Genomic DNA, 21,130 nt, shown 5'->3' with positions numbered 1-21,130 from the left:
CCCTTGCTGGAGCCAGCGACCTTGGGTTCAAGCTGGTGGGATTTTTGCTCCAACCAGATGAGCCCGCGCTCAAGCTGGCGACCTCGGGGTCTCGAACCTGGGTCCTCTGCATCTCAGACCGACTCTCTATCCACTGCGCCACCGCCTGGTCAGGCATTCACCTCACTCTTAACGATTTGAGTCATGGTGTAGTAGTGCAAAGGCAGTCACAGTACTGAGGCACTATCCTCTCAGTCCTTCACTAAAACTCCATCACAGTGGGCAAGTGCTTTCACTTTATGGCAACTGATGAGAAAACAGATGTAAAAGTTCCTAGCACAACACTTGGCATATTGTATAGGCATTCAATATTGGTTAAAATGGAAGTTTAAAAACATTAAATGGTATATATCTTTATGACTTTCATACTAAGTGGCAGAGTACTTCTATTTGACACGTAGATCTGCAAAGACTTGTCATACATTCAAATAAGTCTAAACTAAGTCTCATCTTGCCTCTAAACACAAATGAAATGGCAAGTATAGTGCTTTTGTAAACAGCAGGTCACCAGCTAATCATGGTTGTAGAGAGGCCTGCAAATCTTTTTGGTAGAAAATGCCAGAGCAACTTAATTCACGATAAATAAAACATAAGTTGGCCAAGATATTTTGACTTCTGTCTTCTCACTTGGCATATTGGGGAACAGAAAACAACTCGCACATTTTCTTTCAGCATGTTTAGAGATGGTGTGTATAACTTTAAACCTCAGCTAAGTAATTAAAAATTGTACAAACTGACAGCACAGTAACTCTGTTTTTTACTATTATAGAACATTTAGAAGCAATATATGCCACAGTCTATAGAGATTTCAAAATCCAATTTGATGAGGACAAGGGACATAATACTTTCAGTTTGTTGGGTATATGTAGCAAGATCAGAATCGGACATAACAGGATATGTTTTGTTGTTTAAATATAACCAGACAAAACTGAATTAGATATATTTATAGAAGATACTATATTGATGGGGAATATTAATTTTAAAATGTTTTATAATGGAAAATTTCAAACAAAAGAATAGAGACAATGGTATAATGAACACCACCATGTACTCAATGCCTGGCTTCAATTATTATCAACTAACATAAAATATAATGTCCCTCAAAGACAGTCTTCTGATTTCACTGAAGTATTGAAAAACTCAATGAAAGTTATTTTCACTAAATATTCAACACTATTTGGTCAACTATTTTTTCTAGTTGAAAAGCAACTATTGCTTGGCAAACCTTTCCAAAGACAATATCTAACTAATAATGTCACATATTTTCTGCATTCCTGATGAACCACCTTTACAACTAGAGGGATTTATTTCAACATCCAACATAACCAAGGATTCCAAAAGGCACTACTGTCACGGCACTAATTGCTTTAGCTATTATATTCTCTCCAAATTTTCACAGCCTATGGAAAAGAACATTAAAACATATTGAAAGAAATAAAACTAAAGATTATTGTTACATTTCACTTTGTGTGTGTGTGTGTGTGTGTGTGTTTCTTAAGTTAGAAGCTGGGAGGCAGTCAGACTCCTGCATGCACCTGACCGGAATCCATCTGGCATGCCCACCAGGGGGTGATGCTTGGCCCCTCTGGGGCATTGCTCCTTTGCAGCCAGAGCCATTCTAGTGCCTGAGGCGGAGGCCATGGAGCTGTCCTCAGTGCCTGGGCCAACTTGGCTCCAATGCAGCCTTGGCTGCCGGAGGGGAAGAGAGAGATAGACAGAAAAGAGAGGGGGAAGGGTGAAGAAGCAGATGGGCACTTCTTCTATGTGCCCTGACTGGGAATTGAACCCTGGCCTTCCACACACCGGGCCAACGCTCTACCGCTGAGACAACCAGCCAGGGCCTACATCTCACTTTTTCATATCAAATTTTTATAAAGCTCTATGGGAGTGTACATGACATACAATGAAAACAAATATTTGAATGTTTTGACAAAGGCATAAATATAAGAAGCTATCAACTGAATCAAGATATCACCACCATCCCCAAGTGTCACAGTGCCTTTGGTAAACCCTCCCTCTTTCTGTCCACCACCAACCCCCTGCCTCTCTATCCCAGGTAACTACTCATCTTTCTGCCTCTGCAAATTAGTTTGCATTTTTTAGGATTTTATTTAAATGGAATATAACTTTTTTTTGGCTTAGCAATAAGTTTTTGAAATTTGTCTGTGTTGGAGTATTTATTAATAGTTCATTTTTTTATAGTTGAGTTGTATTCATTCTATGTGTTCTATTGTTTATCGGTTTATTCACATGTTGATTGGACACTTTATTTCTAATTTTGGTTATTATGAAATAATAGAGCTACCGTGAACATTTGTGTGAAAGTCTTTGCATGGACAAATATTTTCTTTTCCCTTGCGTAAATATCTGATTAGATTGGCTAGATCATATGACAGATGAATGTTTAACTTTACAAGAAACTGCCAAAGTACTTTCCAAAGTGGGTGTACAATTTTACATTCTTTATCCCTGGTAATATTCTTTGAAATACTGAAATTGACTTTGTCAATAGTCCCTTCAGCTTTCTTTCAACTGGTGTTACGGTATCTTTGTTCATCCTTTTATTTTTAACCTCTTTATGTAATCTAAGCAGCAAATCAATGGGTCTTGCTTTTCTATCTAATCCATCAGTCTCTGTTTTGACTGGGGTACAGATAGTCCGTGGTCCTCAGATGGAGGTGGTTTTATCCCCCAAGACATTATTATTATTATTATTATTATTATTATTATTATTTTATTTTTTTACAAAGAGAGTCAGAGAGAGGGATAGACAGGGACAGACAGACAGGAATGGAGAGATGAGAAGCATCAATCATTAGTTTTTCATTGCACATTGCACACCTTAGTTGCTCATTGATTGCTTTCTCATACATGCCTTGACCGCGGGCCTTCAGCAGACCGAGTAACCCCTTGCTTGATGAGCCCTCGCTCAAGCTGGCAACCTCGGGGTCTCGAACCTGGGTTTTCCGCATCCCAGTCTGATGCTCTATCCCGTGCCACTGCCCAGTCAGGCCCCCAAGACATTATTTGTCAATGAAGATATTTTTGGCCCTTTTAAAAATAATCTAAAAATGTAGGCCCTGGTCAGTTGGCTCAGTGGTCGAGCATCAGCCTGGTGTGCAGGAGTCTCAGGTTTGATGCCCAGCCGGGGCACACAGGAGAAGCGCCCATCTGCTTCTCTACCCCTCCCCCTCTCCTTCCTCTCTCTCTCTTCCCCTCCAGCAGCCAAGGCTCCATTGGAGCAAAGTTGGCCCCGGGTGCTGAGGATGGCTCTGTGGCCTCTGCCTCAGGTGCTAGAATGACTCTGGTTTCAACAGAGCAATGCCCCAGATGGGCAGAGCATCACCCCATGGTGGGCATGCTGGGTGGATTCCAGTCGGGTGCATGTGGGAGTCTGACTGCCTCCTCGTTTCCAGCTTTGGGAAAAAAAAAAGAAAAAATAATAATCTTCTAAAAATGTAAAAAATTGTACTTATGTCGCAGATAGTAAAGTAACAGGTTGCAGACCCTGATTCACTGGAACCTAGTGTACTTCCATCTTCCTGAAATACTTGACTTGCTTTAACATTTCTTGTATTACATTCCTGCTACTAATGAATTTTCAGCTTTTGTCTGAAACAGTCTTTTGTCTCTCTTTAAAAGATATTTTCTCTGGAAATAGAATTTTAGATGGACAGGATCCTTTCTAGTACACTAAACATCTGTCTACTGACTTCTATATTCAATTGTTTCCTAAAAATAAATGTTTTCAACTTCCTTGGAAACAGTGCCTTTCTCCTGTGGTCTCATTTGAGTTTATCTCTATCATTGGTATTAAGTGATTTGATTACAGTGTACCTTCGTGTGGTATTCTTCATGCTTCTGGTGCTTCCGGTTCATTGACCTTCGGTCAGGGGGTTTACAGTTTCCATAATTTAAAACCTTTTTAGCTTTCCAAAGTTCTTCTTCCCCCCTTTGGTCTCCTAGTACAGGCATATTCAACTGTTTGAAGTTAAGTACAGCTCACTGATGGTCTTTTTTCTTTTTTCTGTGCTTGATTTTGGGTAGTTTTTATTCATGTTTTCAAACTCATGAAACTTTTCTTCTGCAGTGTCAAGCCTGCCATTAATCCTACCGCATTTTCTATTTCGTACACTATAGTTCTCACCCCTAGAGTTTGGGGTTTATCTTCCATGTCTCCATTTCTTAAATAAATGGAATGGTGGCAATAGATGTACATTCTATAGTTTCACTAGTCTCCTCATAATGGGTTGTTTTCCTACTTATTTGCATCTTTGGTAAGCTTTGATTTGATGCCAGCCATTGAGAATTTTACCTTTCTGAGTACTAGCTACTTTCGTGTTCCTATACATTTTTGTTCTGGGACAGTTGCTTGGAAACAATTTGATGATTTCAGATCTGGCTTTAAACACAAGGTTAAGACAGAATAGTGCTCAGCGCAGGTCTAATTATTCCTCCCCAACTGAGGCAAGACCCTCTGCACCTAATGTTGTGAATAATGTTTCCCAGCCTGTCTTGTGGGAACGGCCGTTATTCCCAGTACTCTCTAAGCTGGACTCTGTTACTTTTCATACTTTTGGGGTGCATCTTTCCTTGGCCTCGCAAGTTTCTCCACTTGCACACACTGATCAGTACTTACCATGAAACCCAAGGGTGATTTTTTTTTGAGATTTCTAGAGTCCTCTGTGCTGCTCCCCCTCTGTAGTGCTCATGCTGCAAATTCTAGCCACTGTGGTTTGACCAGACTGTGTCAGCAAATCAGGGATCCCATCTGGCTGTCCCTGTGCTCCGTTCCCTGTGCTGTGGCCTGGAAACTCTCAAGGCAAAAACTGGAGCAGTCATAGAACTCACCTTGTTTCCTCTCGTTCAGAGTTCACATTCTTAATTTCAGGTTCTTCATTACGTGATACCCAATGCCTTTAAAAAACATTGCTTTACATTTTTTGTCTTTTTCTTTTAAATTATTGTTTCTGGGCTGTCTCAAACTTTTAACCATTACATTCCAGAAAAAAATATTGATGCATTCGAAGAAAATAACTGGAGAGATTAATTTGCTTTCTAAAACACTGAACCAAAAATGGAGTTTATACTTGGTAATTAAAGAATATGAATTACAACTTACTTTTCACAAACAATAAAGAATGATCGTGAGACATTAGGTTTATCATTCTTTCGGATGAAATAAGACTTCCCATTACAAAGTAGAATGTAGCACTAATTATTAGTACTTTTAATATTTAATTCAACTAAAAACAAAAGAAACAGGGTTGATAGTGTATCAAATATTATGTGAGAACTGCCCTTGTATATCCCAGACTGGAAAGAACTTACAAATAGATAGCACACTAATCACAATAAATTTTAATTTGTATTGTGTTTATTTGGCATTATTTCTCTATGTCGCACTTAAGTATTAGTAAAATTGTATATAGTCACTTTTTTTTTCTTACAAAGGTATGGTTTTGTGAAACTTTTATTTCAGCCATAAAACTTTTTAGACAATTTCTGCCTTTGGGTAACTCATTTCTATTGTTAGAAAATGATCAAGGTAAAGGCTTTTAAAGATAATTTGTCATCTACCTACAGTCATTGTTTTTGCCAGTTCCCATCCGTGCACTTGGGAGTCACTAAAAAGAGAGCAGTGAGCCCTCCACCATGGATGACTTTTCCACACCACATAGAGCCACTCTGAGGTATTGCAGTGAGGTGGAACGAGGCTTGTCGATGACTTTTCCACATCACTGAGTTTACAGCCTCTGTTCAGTTATGTAAGTTGTAGAGGAATGTAACTTCCCTCTAGTTTTCACTTCTCGTATTGTTACGTAATTCATCTTCTTCAAGTTAATGTTAACTTACTAAATATTTATAAGACAAGTAGGAACTAAAATGGGAAACAAAGCTTACCAGTAGAAGTGAGGTGAACAACTACCACAAATAAAAAGTATTTAGGATGAAATAAGCAACTAATCTTGTAGCCTTTGAAGATTTTCATTCTGGGTTGACCAGGGTTCAGGCTTAGGTCATTCTCTAAGGCCCCTCTCTCCGTTACTTCCAAACTCGAGTCTTAGTGATTACACTGGTAGTGCACAACACAGACTATGCAAGGGCGTTGAAAGTTTACCATGTACAAGTCTTACCTTCTCAGTCACCAAAGCTAGCTGGACAGGCAGAAGAGCCATCTTGACCACCTCTTTATTCTGATACACAAATGCCTTCTGATAATGGCATATACAACTGAGGCAAAATTTTACAAGTAGTCAAAAGTGAAAAAGAGCCCTACTTCTATTAACTGAGTTGTCTGGCCTTTGGCAAATGCTTAACTCTCTGGGCCTTAGTTTTCCCATCTGTAAAAACAGGGAGGTTGGAGATCAGATTACAGAGGAATACAATTTACGGGAATTATATTATTGCTTTATAATTCTTAATTCATATATATTAGGACACTCTTTCAAGATATTGAAGCTTTTAACCTCCTGATATGAATGCAATAGTGTTTGTAACCCATCACATAAGAACTATTCTTAGGCCCTGGCCAGTTGGCTCAGTGGTAAAGCGTCGGCCTGGCGTGCAGGAGTCCCAGGTTCGATTCCCGGCCAGGGCACACAGGAGAGGCGCCCATCTGCTTCTCCGCCCCTCCCCCCCTCTTTCCTCTCTGTCTCTCTCTTCCCCTCCCGCAGCCGAGGCTCCACTGGAGCAGAGATGGCCCAGGCGCTGGGGATGGCTCCTTGGCCTCTGCCCCAGGCGCTAGAGTGGCTCTGGTTGCGGCAGAGTGACGCCCCCTGGTGGGTGTGCTGGGTGGATCCCGGTCGGGCGCATGCGGGAGTCTGTCTCTCCCAGGTTCTAGCTTCAGAAAAATACAAAAAAAAAAAAAGAGACACAAAAAGTATCAATCAAATGAAATATATAGACATAGCTTAGATTCTATTTCAAAGAAACAAGTGTGAAGTCATTTCTAAAAAAGAAAATTTTAAAAATCTAAATGCTGGCATTAAATGGAATGTTATGATGACAAAGATTCTTTAAAATTATTCTGGCTGGGAGTGGGGTGGGGGTACATGAAATGTTTTTGTGGGGGGGAGGGTTCATTTGTTTTCTACTTTGAAAATTTTCATAGTAGTAAAAAAATATGACTTTCAATTCTATTTTTATGTACATATTACCTGATATATCACTATTCCTGATGAAGAAAGGGAATCTAAGCTAAGTACAATGTTAAGAAAATAGAAAGAAGAAAGAAAAAAAGAAAAAGAAAGAAAAGAAAAGAAAAGAAAGGAAGAGAATAGTCCTTGGTTGGTAGGGCGTCATCCTGATATGCAGAGGACGCTAGCACAATCCCTAGTCAGCGCACATAGAGGAACAGATCAATATTTCAGTCTCTCTCTAAAATCAATAAGTAAATTTTAAAAAAGAATGTCCCTTGTACTCTGGAGATTGGGAAAAATTTCTTAAGATATAAAAAAGACAATCCATTAAAGGATATATCTTTTATTTAGTTGCTATCCATCAGTAAGAAAAAAAATAGCGCAGCAGAAGAGCATACAAAGATATAGCAGGCATTTTATTAATATGGAAACAAATGTGAAGATATTCAACATTTAGTTATCAATAAAAATGCAATTAAAATGACAACAAGACTCCATTCCTCTTCCATCAGACTAGAAAAAGTAGAATCTAATAATTATCATTTTTGGACAAGTATGTAGAAGAAAAATTCCCATACATTGCTAGCAGTATTGTTTCGACTACTTTAGGAAAATGTTGGCATTGTTAGTTAAGCAGAACATATGGAAATCCTACCATGCCGGTGAACACACTGAGGGTGGCACACCTAGACAGGCCATTTACATCCTGTACTCCTTGTCTTCTATACTTGTCTTATGTGCCTCTTCCAAATGGTTGTCCCTCAGCCGTGTCCTTTATAATAAAACTGTAATAGCAAGTATAGCACTTTCTTGAATTGATGGTCACACTAAAGAATGATCACCCTTGAGAAGAAGGCAGTGGTTATAGGAATGCCTAAACTTGTCATCAGCTGGGTAGACATGCAAGGAGCTTGGGCACGGAATATGTGGCTGCTAAAAAAAACAACAACCCAAAAAACAAACAAAAAAGGAAATGATATTTAATTAGCAGTAACAAATATCTAGAATACACTGTTAAGTGAAAAAAGCAGTGCTGAAAAAGGCAGAGAATACTGAAGGAGGAATGGAGGGAAATGAGAATGTAGATTCGCATTGGCTTGTATCTGCAGGAAGACTAGCAGGACAAACAGGGAACTACTGAAGGTGGCTGCCTGTAGGAGACCAGGAGGAACAGCACGGGATGGGCACCGGGACACAGCGAGTCTTCCCAGTGCATTGATTTTTATGTACTCTGTATGTAGTGTTTTGTGGGTTTTTTTGTAGTTTCATGTAGCTCAAATTTATGTAGTTTGAGCCATGTAAAATAAATATTTGCTAACCAAACAGTTTAAAAATATATATATCTGTGCAATCTTTTTAGTAAAAGAAGTGGTAGCTTGAGGTCAAGAAATGCTGACAGAGCCATGTGATGTCTTAGAGCTGAAATGAAGTAATTCCTGTCTCTAACTTTTTTCTTTTTCTTAAACCAGATTATAATAAAAGGCAATAAATGTAATCAACCTGAAAAATAGTTGGCTTGTAACAAAGATCACTTATTTGCACTGACTTACTTTGTTAGTAATTAAGAAATGTGTTAATAAAATCATTACAGGGCAGAAACAGAAATATACATTATTTAATATAGTTTTTCATTGGTTAATAAAATTATAGGGGTTGCAGGTGTACAATTCTATACTACACCATCTGTACACTGTATTGTGTGTTCACCACCCAAGTCAAGTACCCTTGCATCACCATTTATCCGCCTTTACCCTCTCCTACCTCCCTCACTCCCCATTCCCTCTGGTAATCACCATACTGTTGTCTGTGTCTGAGGGTCTTTATTTATTTATCTATCTATTTATTTATTTTTGCTTAATCCCTTCACCTTTTTCACCCATCCTCCGAACTCCCCTCCACTCTGACAGCTGTTAGTCTGTTCTCCATCTCTATGAGTCCGCTTCTATTTCGTGTTAGTTCATTTCGTTCATTAGATAGCAGATACAAGTGACATCACGTGGTACTTGTCTCTCTCTCACTGGCTTATTTCAGTTAGCATCAGGCTCTCCAGGACTCCTTAATGAAATGCATGTTAAAAAACAGTGAACTGCTAAACGTATAGAGACACCAGACAACTGTGATTATGAAATACAATATGGTTCTCTAAATAAGGAAACAAGGTGAAATGATATTAAAATTATAATTCCCTTTAGTTCTCTTGCAAAGACTGTCAAGTGACTTCAGAGGGCGCTCACAGTGGTAGTAGCTGGACCCGGAGGGCGAGCGGAGGCAGAAGCTGGTGGGGCGTCGGGTCCCGGGCGCTCACCGTGCGGTAGGTGCGGCTCAGCGCCACCATCAGCTTCCCCTGGTTCTGGTGCGGCTGCTGCGCCAGCTGGAAGGCCTCCTTGATCTGCAGCAGCTTCTTCTCTACCCCCATCGTGGCGCGACTCCGCGGGGACGAGCCCTGTCTGCAATCGCCTGCCGCCGGACAGACAGACCACAGGCCACGTGTGCCACTCTCCCGACATTTAACTGTTACCGCCAGAGTGTTCAAAGACCTCACGCAAGAGCCGAAAATACCGCGACACTGCCGCGAGAGCGCCGGAAGGCGAGAGAGCGGAAGACAGCCCGGTTTCGCGCTTGCGCAGAAAGCCGAGCCAGCCCCTTCCGGCGGTAAGTGGGGTATCCATGGGCGCTGGGGTGCCGCCGGAAGTGGTGTTTCGCAGGGAATGGGAGGTGAGCGAAATCACCGCTCAGCCGGGGAGCTGTGCTATTCGCGGAGCTGAGCTGGAGATAAGAAGGAAGAAAGGCAACCTCTGATGGGAATGGACCGGAGTCCGCCAACGGGAGGACTCCCAGGGTTCGTTTTGCTGAAAGGACGAGTTGACGTCTATCGGGGGACGAAGGCAGCAGTCGGGAGCTGGGGGGAGGCATTCTAAGGTGGGCTGGAAGGATCAGAGTCAGGTATGCAAGAGGCCTCGTCGGCTCCCCAGAGGGTTGGACGGAAACATCAGGAATCTCCTGGGGAGAGGGTTACATTCTGATCTGCCTATAGCTCCTACCTGGAGGCCCCCCACTTCAGGCCTGTGTCCTAATGTGTGCCTGATGACACTGCGGGAAACAAAGGGGAGGGGAGTACAGGGATGGAAAGAGTATCCAGTATGGGTTATGAGAAAGATCTGCAGTGCCTTCGGGAGGCAATCAAGTTTTATGCATCCTTTTAGACTGACAAAGGTAGCAAGAAAGCTGTAACTAATACACGTGTACTTGCCACCCAGCTGGAGAAACAAATTATCGTGTAAGAAGTAATTGAAGCCCTTTGTCAGCTCCACCCAATTCCATTCTGTTTCCTCTTGCCCAAGGTAATCACTCTCCCAAGCACCTTTATGTTTTAATTCTTAATTACACATATAGTGCTGTTTTGCATAATTTTAGTAATCGATAATGTAAATATTTTCTTGCAACTTTGTTTTTACTTCACAGTTTTTAAGATTTATCAGTGTTAAATAATCCTCCTTCATTCATTGCAACAACTGAACAGGTCTTCCCTTACATGAATATGTTGCTGTTTGTTTTCTTGCTTTGTATCTCCTGTGCCTGACACAGTCAGTACTGAACTCTTAGTTGACTGGATGAATACTGTAGCATTTGAGCTAATCCTTAATAATGAATAGGATTTAAAATGACTTTAGAAGGCAAGAAGTGTGTGTCTTCCAGGCAGAGGGAATACTAGTCAGAACAAAAGTGCAAGTGTGAAAGTGCACAAGGTATTTCAAGAACAGTCTTAGAGCTTAAACTGTAGAATTGGATGGAGATATGTGATGAAGGGGAAACTTGATAGGAAGAGACTTTGACTTAAAGAATATTGTCTGAGGAGATTACACTAGCTCAGAGCCATTAGAGGATTCTGAGTTATGAGGAAATGGATCAGAGCTGTATTTTTAGAAGACAGTGTTCATAGCACCATGGAGATCTATCTATGAGGTAAAATTTAGTGGCAGGTAGTTAAAGACCACACATCTAGCCTCATAACAATAATGATCATTGCAGTAAACATTTAAGTCAATCATACAGACTCACAGTTCCAAACCAATTTCCTAGCCCATGGTACCCCTTTCCTAGATAACTATTTCATAGCTTCTGTCAAACCTGCAATATTTTCTCCTGCCTCCCATGTAGCTGATACATTACATCTTATTTCAGTTAGCAAAGGACTTTCTCAAGCATTTCTCCCCACATCTACCAGGCCTATACCCTGATGCACTACCTCTGCTACTGTTGTAGGTGAATTGTCTAATCGAGGGGAGAAAACACTCTAAGAATACTTTCTGAATACAACAGTTTGAAGCATGGCCAAATTATAAACTCACAAGGAGTTTTCAACTCACTGGGTTGAAAAGGGAATGGTAAAAATATAAAAAAATTAGAATGATTAAAAGATAATTGTTTTTGTCTAATAAATAACCCATATCTATAGTAATATAAATGAGATACTAGTTTTTTTATGTGAGTTTCTTATTTTCAGGTAGATTTGTATGTTAAGCTTTACAAGCTAAGTAAATATAATTGACATTTGTTTTTATAAGACCATTGTTTTCACTACATAATATTATAAACAATATATTTTGAATCAGATATGTTCGATGATCCTAGTTTAAAATCTACATTTTACTAGCCTTTTCCTTACATATTGCCAAATTGTCCAAATAGAGTTTTACTAGTTCACTAACTGATAAAAATAGAATGTACATTGTATGGCTTACTACAGGTGTTGTTCATTCTCTCAGTCTTTCAAATACAATTATTGAGTACCTGCCTTGTGATAAACACTAACACAAGTAGATACAAAGATTCATCAGTGGAAAATCACTAACCTGAAGCCATATCATATGACTGTTAATGTGCCTTGATATATAAGAAACTTCCAGCTACAAGCATTGTTCACCTTAATTGGAATTTTTTCCTAATGGATGCTAAAACTAGATGCACAGATGATTAAAGAGCATCATTGCTCTGAATTTGGTATAGATCTACAAAGTGAATACACATCTTAAGCATTAGTGTACTTGTTTATAGATCTTTGGAGTTTTGGCCAGAAGGGACCTGGCCCAGCAGAACCCATCTGAGTTATGGAATCACTGGGTTACTTGCTCATGTTATGATAGGTATGTATTCTGATTTACATTGAGTTCTAGTTGAGAATATCTCTTTAAAGTTCCAAAACTTATAGTTAGACCAAAACTCTCAGGTTTGAACCCATCCCTCAAAACTCCTATGACTTCTCATTAAGGTACCTTTTAGACATTTAGGTAAAGAAAAGAGAGGGCAAACAAAAGACATTGGGCATGTATTGTTTAGCACCATTTCTCTTTAGCTATAGAAGGTAAATATCTACAAAGTATCTGGGGAGATTTATCATTTGTTCAAAGCTAAACTGACCAAGTAGGAGAGTTTTCTCTTGACAGCTGTCCACATCACCATTTCTCACTGAATTATACTAAATTGTGTGACTCATCTCACCAACCACCTTAACCCCGCCTATACATTTAGGTCTGTACCATCCTCTGTTCTGACTTGGTTCTGTTTTCTGACAGTTCATCTCAGAAAGACCAACAAAGTAACTTAGTAGCAGGCTAAGCCATCAAAGGTCTAAGCACCCTAGAACAGGCCCTTTGGGATTATTTCAAGTCTGTCAGTAAGGACAGATAGAATGAGTTCCCTTAACAAAAGTTGGCAACATTGCAAAAAAAAAAATGGAGCAACATCTATACTTTGTCTCTAAAGCATAATCAATGCCCATGATTTTGGTGTGCTCCAGAATCAAAAAGAACCTTTGCTCAGATCCTCATTTAAAAACGCACTACAGCCTGACCTGTGGTGGTGCAGTGGATAAAGCGTCAACCTGGAAACACTGAGGTTGCCGGTTCAAAACCCGGGGCTTGCCTGGTCAAGGCACATATGGGAGTTGATGCTTCCTGCTCCTCCCCCTTCTCTCTCTCTCTCTCTCTCTCTCTCTCTCTCCTCTCTATAATGAATAAATAAAATCTTAAAAAACAACAACAACAACGCACTATAGCCTGACGAGGTGGTGCTGCAGTGGATAGAGCGCTGGCCTGGATTGCTGAGGACCGGGATTTGAAACTCCAAGGTTGCCAGTTTGAGCACAGGCTCATCCAGCTTGAGTGTGGACTCAGCAATTTGAGCGTGGGATCATAGACATGATTTCATGGTTGCTGGCTTGAGCCCTGAGGTCGCTGGCTTGAGCCCAAGGTCACTGGCTTGAGCAAACGCTCACTCCAGCTCTGCTGGAGCTCCCGGTCAAGACACCTATGAGAAAGCAATCAGTGAACAATTGAAGTTCCGCAATGAATTGATACTTCTCATCTCTCTTCTTTCCTGTCTGTCTGTTCCTGTTTGTCTCCCCTCCCCTTGCTAAAAACAAAACAAAATAATGCACTGTGCCTACAATCCAGCCATCAGATTCCTTAGTATATACCCAAAGGAGTTGAGAACTGTGTTCATACAAAAGCCTGCAAATGATATTTTTAGCAGTTTTATTTATATTTGCATTGCCAAAATTTAGAAGCAACCAAGAGGTTAATAGATAAATAAACTGTCTTATATGCAGACAGTGGGCTATTACTCAGTACTAAAAAGAAATAAATTATCAAGCCATGGACATACATGGAGGAATGTTAAATGCCTATCACTAAGTGAAGAAGCCAATTTGAAAAGGCTAGATAACTGTATGGTTTTAACTATGTGCCATTCTGGAAAAGATAAAGTCATGGAGACAGTTTGGGGGATTTGGGGGTTGGAAGGATGACTAGGCAAAGAACAGGATTTTTAGGGCAGTGAAAATACTCTGTATGATGCCGTAATGATACATCATGTCATATAGTTGTGCAGACCCATAGCCTACAACACCTAGAGTGAACCTGAATGTAAACTGCGGATGTAGGGTAATTATGACATATCAGCATAGGTTTCTCAGCTGTAACAAATGTACCACTCTGTGGGGGATGTTGATAATGTGGAGCAGGGAGTATATGGAAAATGTACTTCCTCTACCTTTTCAGTTTTGCTATGAACCTGAAATTGCTCTTAAAAAATAAAGTTTTATTGCTTGACCAGCTGGTGGCGCAGTGGATAAAGTGTCAGCCTGGGATGCTGAGGACCCAGGTTCGAGACCCCAAGGTCGTCAGCTTGAGCGTGGGCTCATCTGGTTTGAGCAAAGCTCACCACCAGCTTGAGCCCAAGGTCTTTAGCTTGAGCAAGGGGTCACTTGGTCTGCTGTAGCCCCCCCCCCCCCCAATCAGGGCAATATGAGAAAGCAGTCAATGAACAACTAAGGAACCGCAACAAAGAATTGATGTCTCTCATCTCTCTCCCTTCCTGTCTGTCTGTCCCTCTCTCTGACTCTCTCTGTCTCTGCCACAAAAAAAAAAGAATTAAAAAAAAAATAAAGTTTTATTAAAAAATTTTTAAATACATAATATGTGACATGCTTTAACTCCTTTGTTAAGAGTAAAACCCACATAGATAAAATTAGTGAAGTCTCACAACCTTCTGCTTTCTGGCAAGTTCTTTCATGTTTTAAGGTCACCATCCTCTGTGATGCGTCTATCAAAGCTGGCTTTATTATTAAGAGACTAGACTCCCACATAAATACAGTGGCAATATACTGATGAACATTGATGGCATTCAGATCACTTGTAGCATGCTTTTGAGTGCTTTGGGGCATTTCTGAAACCTATACTTTGTGTACTGTAATATACTGTCTCTCTCGTACATAAGGAATGGGTGATAGCTAGAATGAAAATATCTAGTATGTCCTCCAAATTGGGGGACTCTAGTCTTCCTCTCAAGCGACGAGAGGAATCAGTTTACCAGGCAAGTAATAAACATAATCCAAGGTATGGTTGTTTCAGCTTTAACATTACAACTTCCTAGAAGAATTCATGGAATGCAAAATTTATACTAAAAATAATGTCTTATAGGGAAAATAGGATGAGGGCCAAACTATAAAACTTTGTAACCAGAGCAATAACAATATAAAAATGATTTAAAATATGCCTGAGATTTGTTTTCATCAGGTATAGAATGTGCAGACACAGCAATGGCTGTGATGAAATAGGAACTTTTTATACTCACAATCCCTAGAAACAGGGAGTAGATCATGGCAGTGCCACACAGTGGGGCACAGGGAGGGGAGAAGTACCTGGATTGGTCAGGGGCAGTGGGAGTGCAGAGAATCTACAATGGCCCTTATTGTGATTTTCTTGTCCTCCACATTGTGCTTTTCTAGGGAAGGAATGGGTGAGGCTGGATAAGCAGATTTAGGATTTTTTTTTTTTTAAGTAGTTTTGGCAGGCTCTAGAACATGGGGGATGTCCTATTTGCCTGGTACCTGGCCCTGGGATGATTAGGGCAGGGGACTGTTGGTGGATTGTAAGAGCCTGGTGGAGGAAGGGTGTACAGGTAGGGTGGGCTCTGGATTGGTTAGTGTGTGCCGTTTGCTGTCAGTGGTGGTGTTTGCTATTGAGGAATTAGCTAACCCTGGGAGGATCAGTTTCTCCCTAATCAGTGAGAACCCAACTGTCAAAGCATCAAGAATACAGAAAATAAGAAAATGCAATCATAATAAAAGTATTAACACTATTCAGATGTTGAGTTCTAATAAACACTACAGTAAATATAAGACTTTGCCCTCTCTCCCTCCCAAAATGTAACATAACTTAATGGAAAGGTGTGTAAGAAAGTACCATGTTACAAAAGCCAAGTAGATCAAAGAAAGCAGTACAGTAAGTACTTCCAGGATGGGCTGGCCACCCTGAGCTAAGAGGAAGTATATATCTGGCCCTCTGTTTCCAAAGATTTTACATCTGCTGATTCAACCAACCGGGCATCAAAAATATTTATAGAAATCCCAGAAAGTTCCAGAAAGCAAAATTTGAGTTTGGCATGCACTAAGCACAATGCTCAGTCTATTTGAATGAAGTGATATGTAGACATTCTCTGCTGCAGCCTATAATACAGATATAGGTTATATGCAAATATTATGCCATTTTTCTGTTAGATACTTGAGTATCCATGGATGTTGGCATCTGTGGGGGACATGGATACTAAGGGACGAATGTATGTGGTGAATAAGCTATACTCCATCATAGCTCACTGTATTCTTTTTTTTTTTTTTTTTTTTATATATTTCTGAAGCTGGAAACAGGGAGAGACAGTCAGACAGACTCCCACATGCGCCCGACCGGGATCCACCCGGCACGCCCACCATGGGGCGACGCTCTGCCCATCCTGGGCGTCGCCATGTTGCAACCAGAGCCACTCTAGCGCCTGGGGCGGAGGCCACAGAGCCATCCCCAGCGCCCGGGCCATCTTTGCTCCAATGGAGCCTTGGCTGCGGGAGGGGAAGAGAGAGACAGAGAGGAAGGCGCGGCGGAGGGGTGGAGAAGCAAATGGGCGCTTCTCCTGTGTGCCCTGGCCGGGAATCGAACCCGGGTCCTCCGCACGCTAGGCCGACGCTCTACCGCTGAGCCAACCGGCCAGGGCCTCACTGTATTCTTTATCCATGTACTTTACAACTCCTGATGCCAACTTCCAGGTTTTACTGATAGCATATTTCTATTTGCCAATCTGAGTTGAAGTGGTTTGCTTTATAGAAATAGGCCTGACCTTTCATAACAGTGATGAGAAGAGCTGTAGGCTTTTTGCTTCAGCACCTATGCCCTTGGATATTATAAAGTCCCCATAGCTGACAGTACTACTGCTCTGCATTGTAATGCTTTAATGCCATGTCTGTTCTTATTCCCAGGTCAAGGATGCATTCCAGGAGAGGACTAATACTGTATCACCGGCTTCAATCTGATAGCTGACCTAGCCACGGAATACCTCACTGGAGCCTCATGAAACCAGACTGTAGCTGGCACTCTTAAACACTCTCCCATCAAAAAGTATTGAGAATGACAATCTAAGACAGATACCTACCACGTCAAGAAAATCCCTGTACCAGCCAGCAATCTAACGGGTCAGCTAGTGTCTCTGGTCATCAAGCAGGCATACTCAAGCTATCAACACAACAGTGGAAAATGTCTCTATATCAATGTTTTGCACATCCTGTGTGTGACCCATTAGAAGGTCATGAAATCAGTTCTTTGAATCACAATGAACATTTTTTTAAGACAAAATAAAATATAAACTATCAGAGTGCTTTGTATAAATCCTTTGCCAGAATTGTGCACATTGCAAGGAACAGTAAGGTCAGTTTCAATATATGGAAAGGTACTTGGTGGGGGGGGATATGATGATTAGAATGTGTACTGGCTAAGACATGGTTTTTCGTCATCTGTCCACTGGTGTCTTGTTTGCTTTTCATAATAACAAGGTCGATGTGCAGTGTGGTTTTATATTACCAGGAGTTGCAACTATGCGTGAAGTCTGAGATGTTCAGTTGAGATTCAGTAGCAAAATGCAATTTTTTGTGAAAAGATTTTGCCTAGGCTATAAATAGATATATTTGGGTTTGTGACAATTATAACATTTTAAGCAAAATTGCTTTTAAAATGGATCATTTCTTTTTTAAAAGAAAGAGCACTAGTGAAGTGAAATACGCAGAGGCGTGTTCGAGTTCAGCCGTTGGGTCAGGAAGTGTGGGTAGTGACAGTACGGACAGAAATACTGACTCTGGTCTGCAAACTTCAGCTTCACTTGAGCCACATTTCAAAAAGAAGAAAGTAAGTGTAAGACGATATAATGATGATTACTTAAAATATGGTTTTATCAAATGTGAAAAACCCTTTGAAAATGACAGACCTCAGTGTGTTATTTGTAATAATATTCTTGCCAATGAAAGCTTAAAACCTTCAAAATTAAAAAGGCACCTAGAAACTCAGCATGCTGAACTTATTGATAAACCTCTTGAATATTTTCAGAAAAAGAAACAAGATGTAAAGTTATCACCACCATTTCTTAGCTGTTCGGCTACGGTCAGTGAGAAAGCCTTACTAGCATCATACTTGGTTGCATACCGTGTGGCCAAAGAGAAGATGGCTCCCACAGCTGCTGACAAAGTGATTCTCCCAGCATGTTTGGATATGGTGCGGACAATTTTTGATGATAAATCAGCTGACAAACTGAAAACGATACCTAGTGATGACACCATCGCTCTCCGAATCTGTGCTATTGCGGAACATCTGGAAACAATGCTCCTGTCTCGGTTACAGTCTGGGGTGGACTTCGCGGTCCAGCTGGACGAGAGCACCGACATCGGCAGCTGCACGACGCTGCTGGTTTACGTCAGGTACGCGTGGCAAGGAGACTTCGTGGAGGATTTCTTGTGCTGTTTAAACTTAACCTCACACCTAAGTGGATTAGACGCCTTTGCAGAATTAGAAAAGCGCATTGTTGGTCAATATAAGTTAAGCTGGAAAAACTGCAAAGGAATTACAAGTGATGGAACAGCAAACATAACTGGAAAACATAGCAGAGTAATTAAGAAATTGCTAGAAGTTACTAACAATGGTGCTGTGTGGAATCATTGTTTTATACATCGCGAGGCTTTAGCATCCAGGGACATTCCACAGAATCTCATGGAAGTGTTGAAAAATGCGGTGAAAGTTGTTAACTTTATTAAAGGAAGCTCACTAAATAGCCGACTTCTTGAAACATTGTGTTCAGAGATTGGAAGTAATCATATCCACTTACTGTATCATACCAAAGTTCGTTGGTTGTCTCAAGGGAAAATACTAAGCAGGGTTTATGATCTCAGGAACGAGATTCACATTTTCCTCAGTGAAAAAAAATCTCACTTGGCAAGTATTTTTGAAGATGACATTTGGGTAACAAAATTGGCATATTTAGCTGATATTTTTGGCATTCTTAATGAGCTGACTTTAAAACTACAGGGGAAAAACAGTGATATATTTCAACATGTTGAACGCATCCAAGGATTCCAAAAGGCATTACTGTTATGGCAAGCGAGGCTTAAAAGCAGTCGGCCCAGCTACTACATGTTTCCAAGGTTTTTGCAACACATCGAAGAGAATATCATTACTGAAACCAATTTGAAAGAAATAAAATTAGAGATATTGTTGCATCTCACCTCTCTATCTCAAACTTTCCATCATTTCTTTCCAGAAGAAAAATGTGAAACGTTACGAGAAAATTGTTGGGTAAAAGACCCGTTTGCTTTCCGAAACCCAGGATCAATAGTCGAGTTAAACTTGATGCCTGAAGAAGAGAATGAACTGCTGCAGCTCAGTTCTTCGTACACATTAAAGAACGATTACGAAACGTTGAGTCTGTCAGCCTTCTGGATTAAGATACAGGAAGACTTCCCGGTGCTGAGCAGAAAGAGCATCCTTCTCTTACTACCTTTCACAACAACCAGTTTGTGCGAAGTGGGGTTTTCAGTGTTCACCCAGTTAAAGACGAAGGAGAGGAGTGGGTGGAATGGGGCCGCAGACATGCGGGTGGCACTATCTTCCTGTGTGCCCGACTGGCACACCCTGGTGAGCAGGCAGGCCCACCCACCACGCTGAACAACTGTGGCCCGGTGTTTGCTTCTGTGTTTCTCATCTTGTGGTATTTTTCTATGTTGTACTGAAATGTTAATATATGTGATGACTTTGTTACATTTCTATTTTTGTTATGCTTAAATATTAATAAAATCATAATTAATTTTATATATACTCATTGAACCCAATCTTAATGAACTTCTATTATAGGCCAGGAACTATTCTAGAGACATCTGGGATACAAAATGTAAACGAAGATCATTCTCTAGGAGAGCTAATGTTCTGGCAAGGAAAAAGAGAATAACTTATAGTAAATAGGCTTTAGCGTATCTAGAAGATGATAAGTGTGATAGAAAGAGAAATAGGATAAAGAGGTCAGGAAACTTGGGACCAAATCTTAAAGGGCTCAGTAGACTATACAGGACCTCTGGGTGTTTGTCAGTGCAGTCAAGAGCAATTGAAGGGTCATCTAGAGGAGAGATGTGGTCTGAATTAGGGTTTAGAAGACATTGCTGCTCTGAGAAGAGATTGAGTTAAGCCTTGCTTCCCTAAAGAGGGTTTTCATAACTACCTTAGTTTGGGTACGTCATCCATTATTCTGCCTTTTATTTTTTTGTTTCCTTTGTAGTATGCAGTTTTACTTATTTGTGACAGTTTTACTTATTTGAGCACTAGTCCTGTCAGTCTGCCACCCTGAAATGAATGAATGCCCCTTGGATGGAGAGATCCTGTCTCGTATGATGCAGAGTGGGTATTCAGTATATATTTGAACAAGGGAATTCATATCTAACATCTGTAACTTGGGGTATATTCCCAGGAACAACTATTAAATGTGTGGCAAATTTCTTTGCTTTTTTTTTTTACATTTTAAAATCTCATTTTGTCAGTCTCTGTAAGCATCTAGAAATAGTATTGATTGATGATGCTTTCTCACATTGTTACTGATAATTAAGCAACATAAATTGCTTACTTCCTCAAACTAATTTCACCTTCTGCCTTTCTTTACGTATTCCCTAAGCCCATTGGGTGATGTTTCTTTTGGCATGGTCTTTCTCTAAAAATTGTATAGATGAGCAATTCCTTTCCATCAGCCTTTATTACAATATTTAATTTTTCAGATTTCCTATTCTATTAAAGGTATATGAACCCCCTCCCTGTTTTTGGTGCTTGAAATAAAGTGTCAGGAGACAATTTTCCATGAGAAGCTCACATTTCTGCAAAGTCTGGATTCTCTGAAATTATTTGCATCTAGGTTAGTGTATAAGGAGACGTCTCTCCCTAGAGACATTCCAGGGAAGTAAAGATAAAGCTCCCTCCTTTCCCGGAGACGTCTGCTTGCATTCCAGGAGTAATGAGTAATTTCTCTGTAGCAGAGGATGGGGAGAAGTACCAGGAGCCCCATAAAACCCAGAGTGTCCTTCTTCATGCAGAGGTAACATCTGG

The 21,130-nt window shown here is 40.5% G+C and overlaps 1 protein-coding gene across 5 annotated transcripts; it reads left to right on the top strand.

Moving 5' to 3' along the window:
- Positions 1-9,832: 9,832 nt before the first annotated feature.
- On the top strand, positions 9,833-20,521 carry FAM200B (family with sequence similarity 200 member B). Of its 5 annotated transcripts, XR_010731985.1 has the most exons (4): positions 9,839-10,020; positions 10,439-10,522; positions 16,987-20,096; positions 20,135-20,521. XR_010731985.1 is itself a non-coding variant. In XM_066281176.1 (3 exons), the coding sequence occupies exon 3, from the start codon at positions 17,735-17,737 to the stop codon at positions 19,709-19,711; it is 1,977 nt and encodes a 658-aa protein (XP_066137273.1). In that variant the 5' UTR covers positions 9,833-9,896; positions 10,439-10,522; positions 16,987-17,734; the 3' UTR covers positions 19,712-20,521. The 5 variants fall into 5 exon arrangements, 4 of the variants coding, with proteins under 4 accessions (XP_066137273.1, XP_066137275.1, XP_066137272.1 ...); XM_066281176.1 differs by having other exon boundaries at positions 9,833-9,896; positions 16,987-20,521; XM_066281175.1 differs by having other exon boundaries at positions 16,987-20,521.
- The last annotated feature ends 609 nt before the right edge of the window (positions 20,522-21,130 follow it).

The sequence above is a fragment of the Saccopteryx bilineata genome, chromosome 5, assembly GCF_036850765.1.
Source record: "Saccopteryx bilineata isolate mSacBil1 chromosome 5, mSacBil1_pri_phased_curated, whole genome shotgun sequence".
Classification (NCBI taxonomy): domain Eukaryota; kingdom Metazoa; phylum Chordata; class Mammalia; order Chiroptera; family Emballonuridae; genus Saccopteryx; species Saccopteryx bilineata.
The sequence above is the reverse complement of the archived record's forward strand: the minus strand, read 5'-3'. Positions and strand labels throughout refer to the sequence as shown.

What these genes read in the sequence shown, in the direction of transcription:
- FAM200B (XM_066281178.1), top strand. Translation starts at nt 17,735, where the DNA reads ATGGATCATTTCTTTTTTAAAAGAAAGAGCACTAGTGAAGTGAAATAC.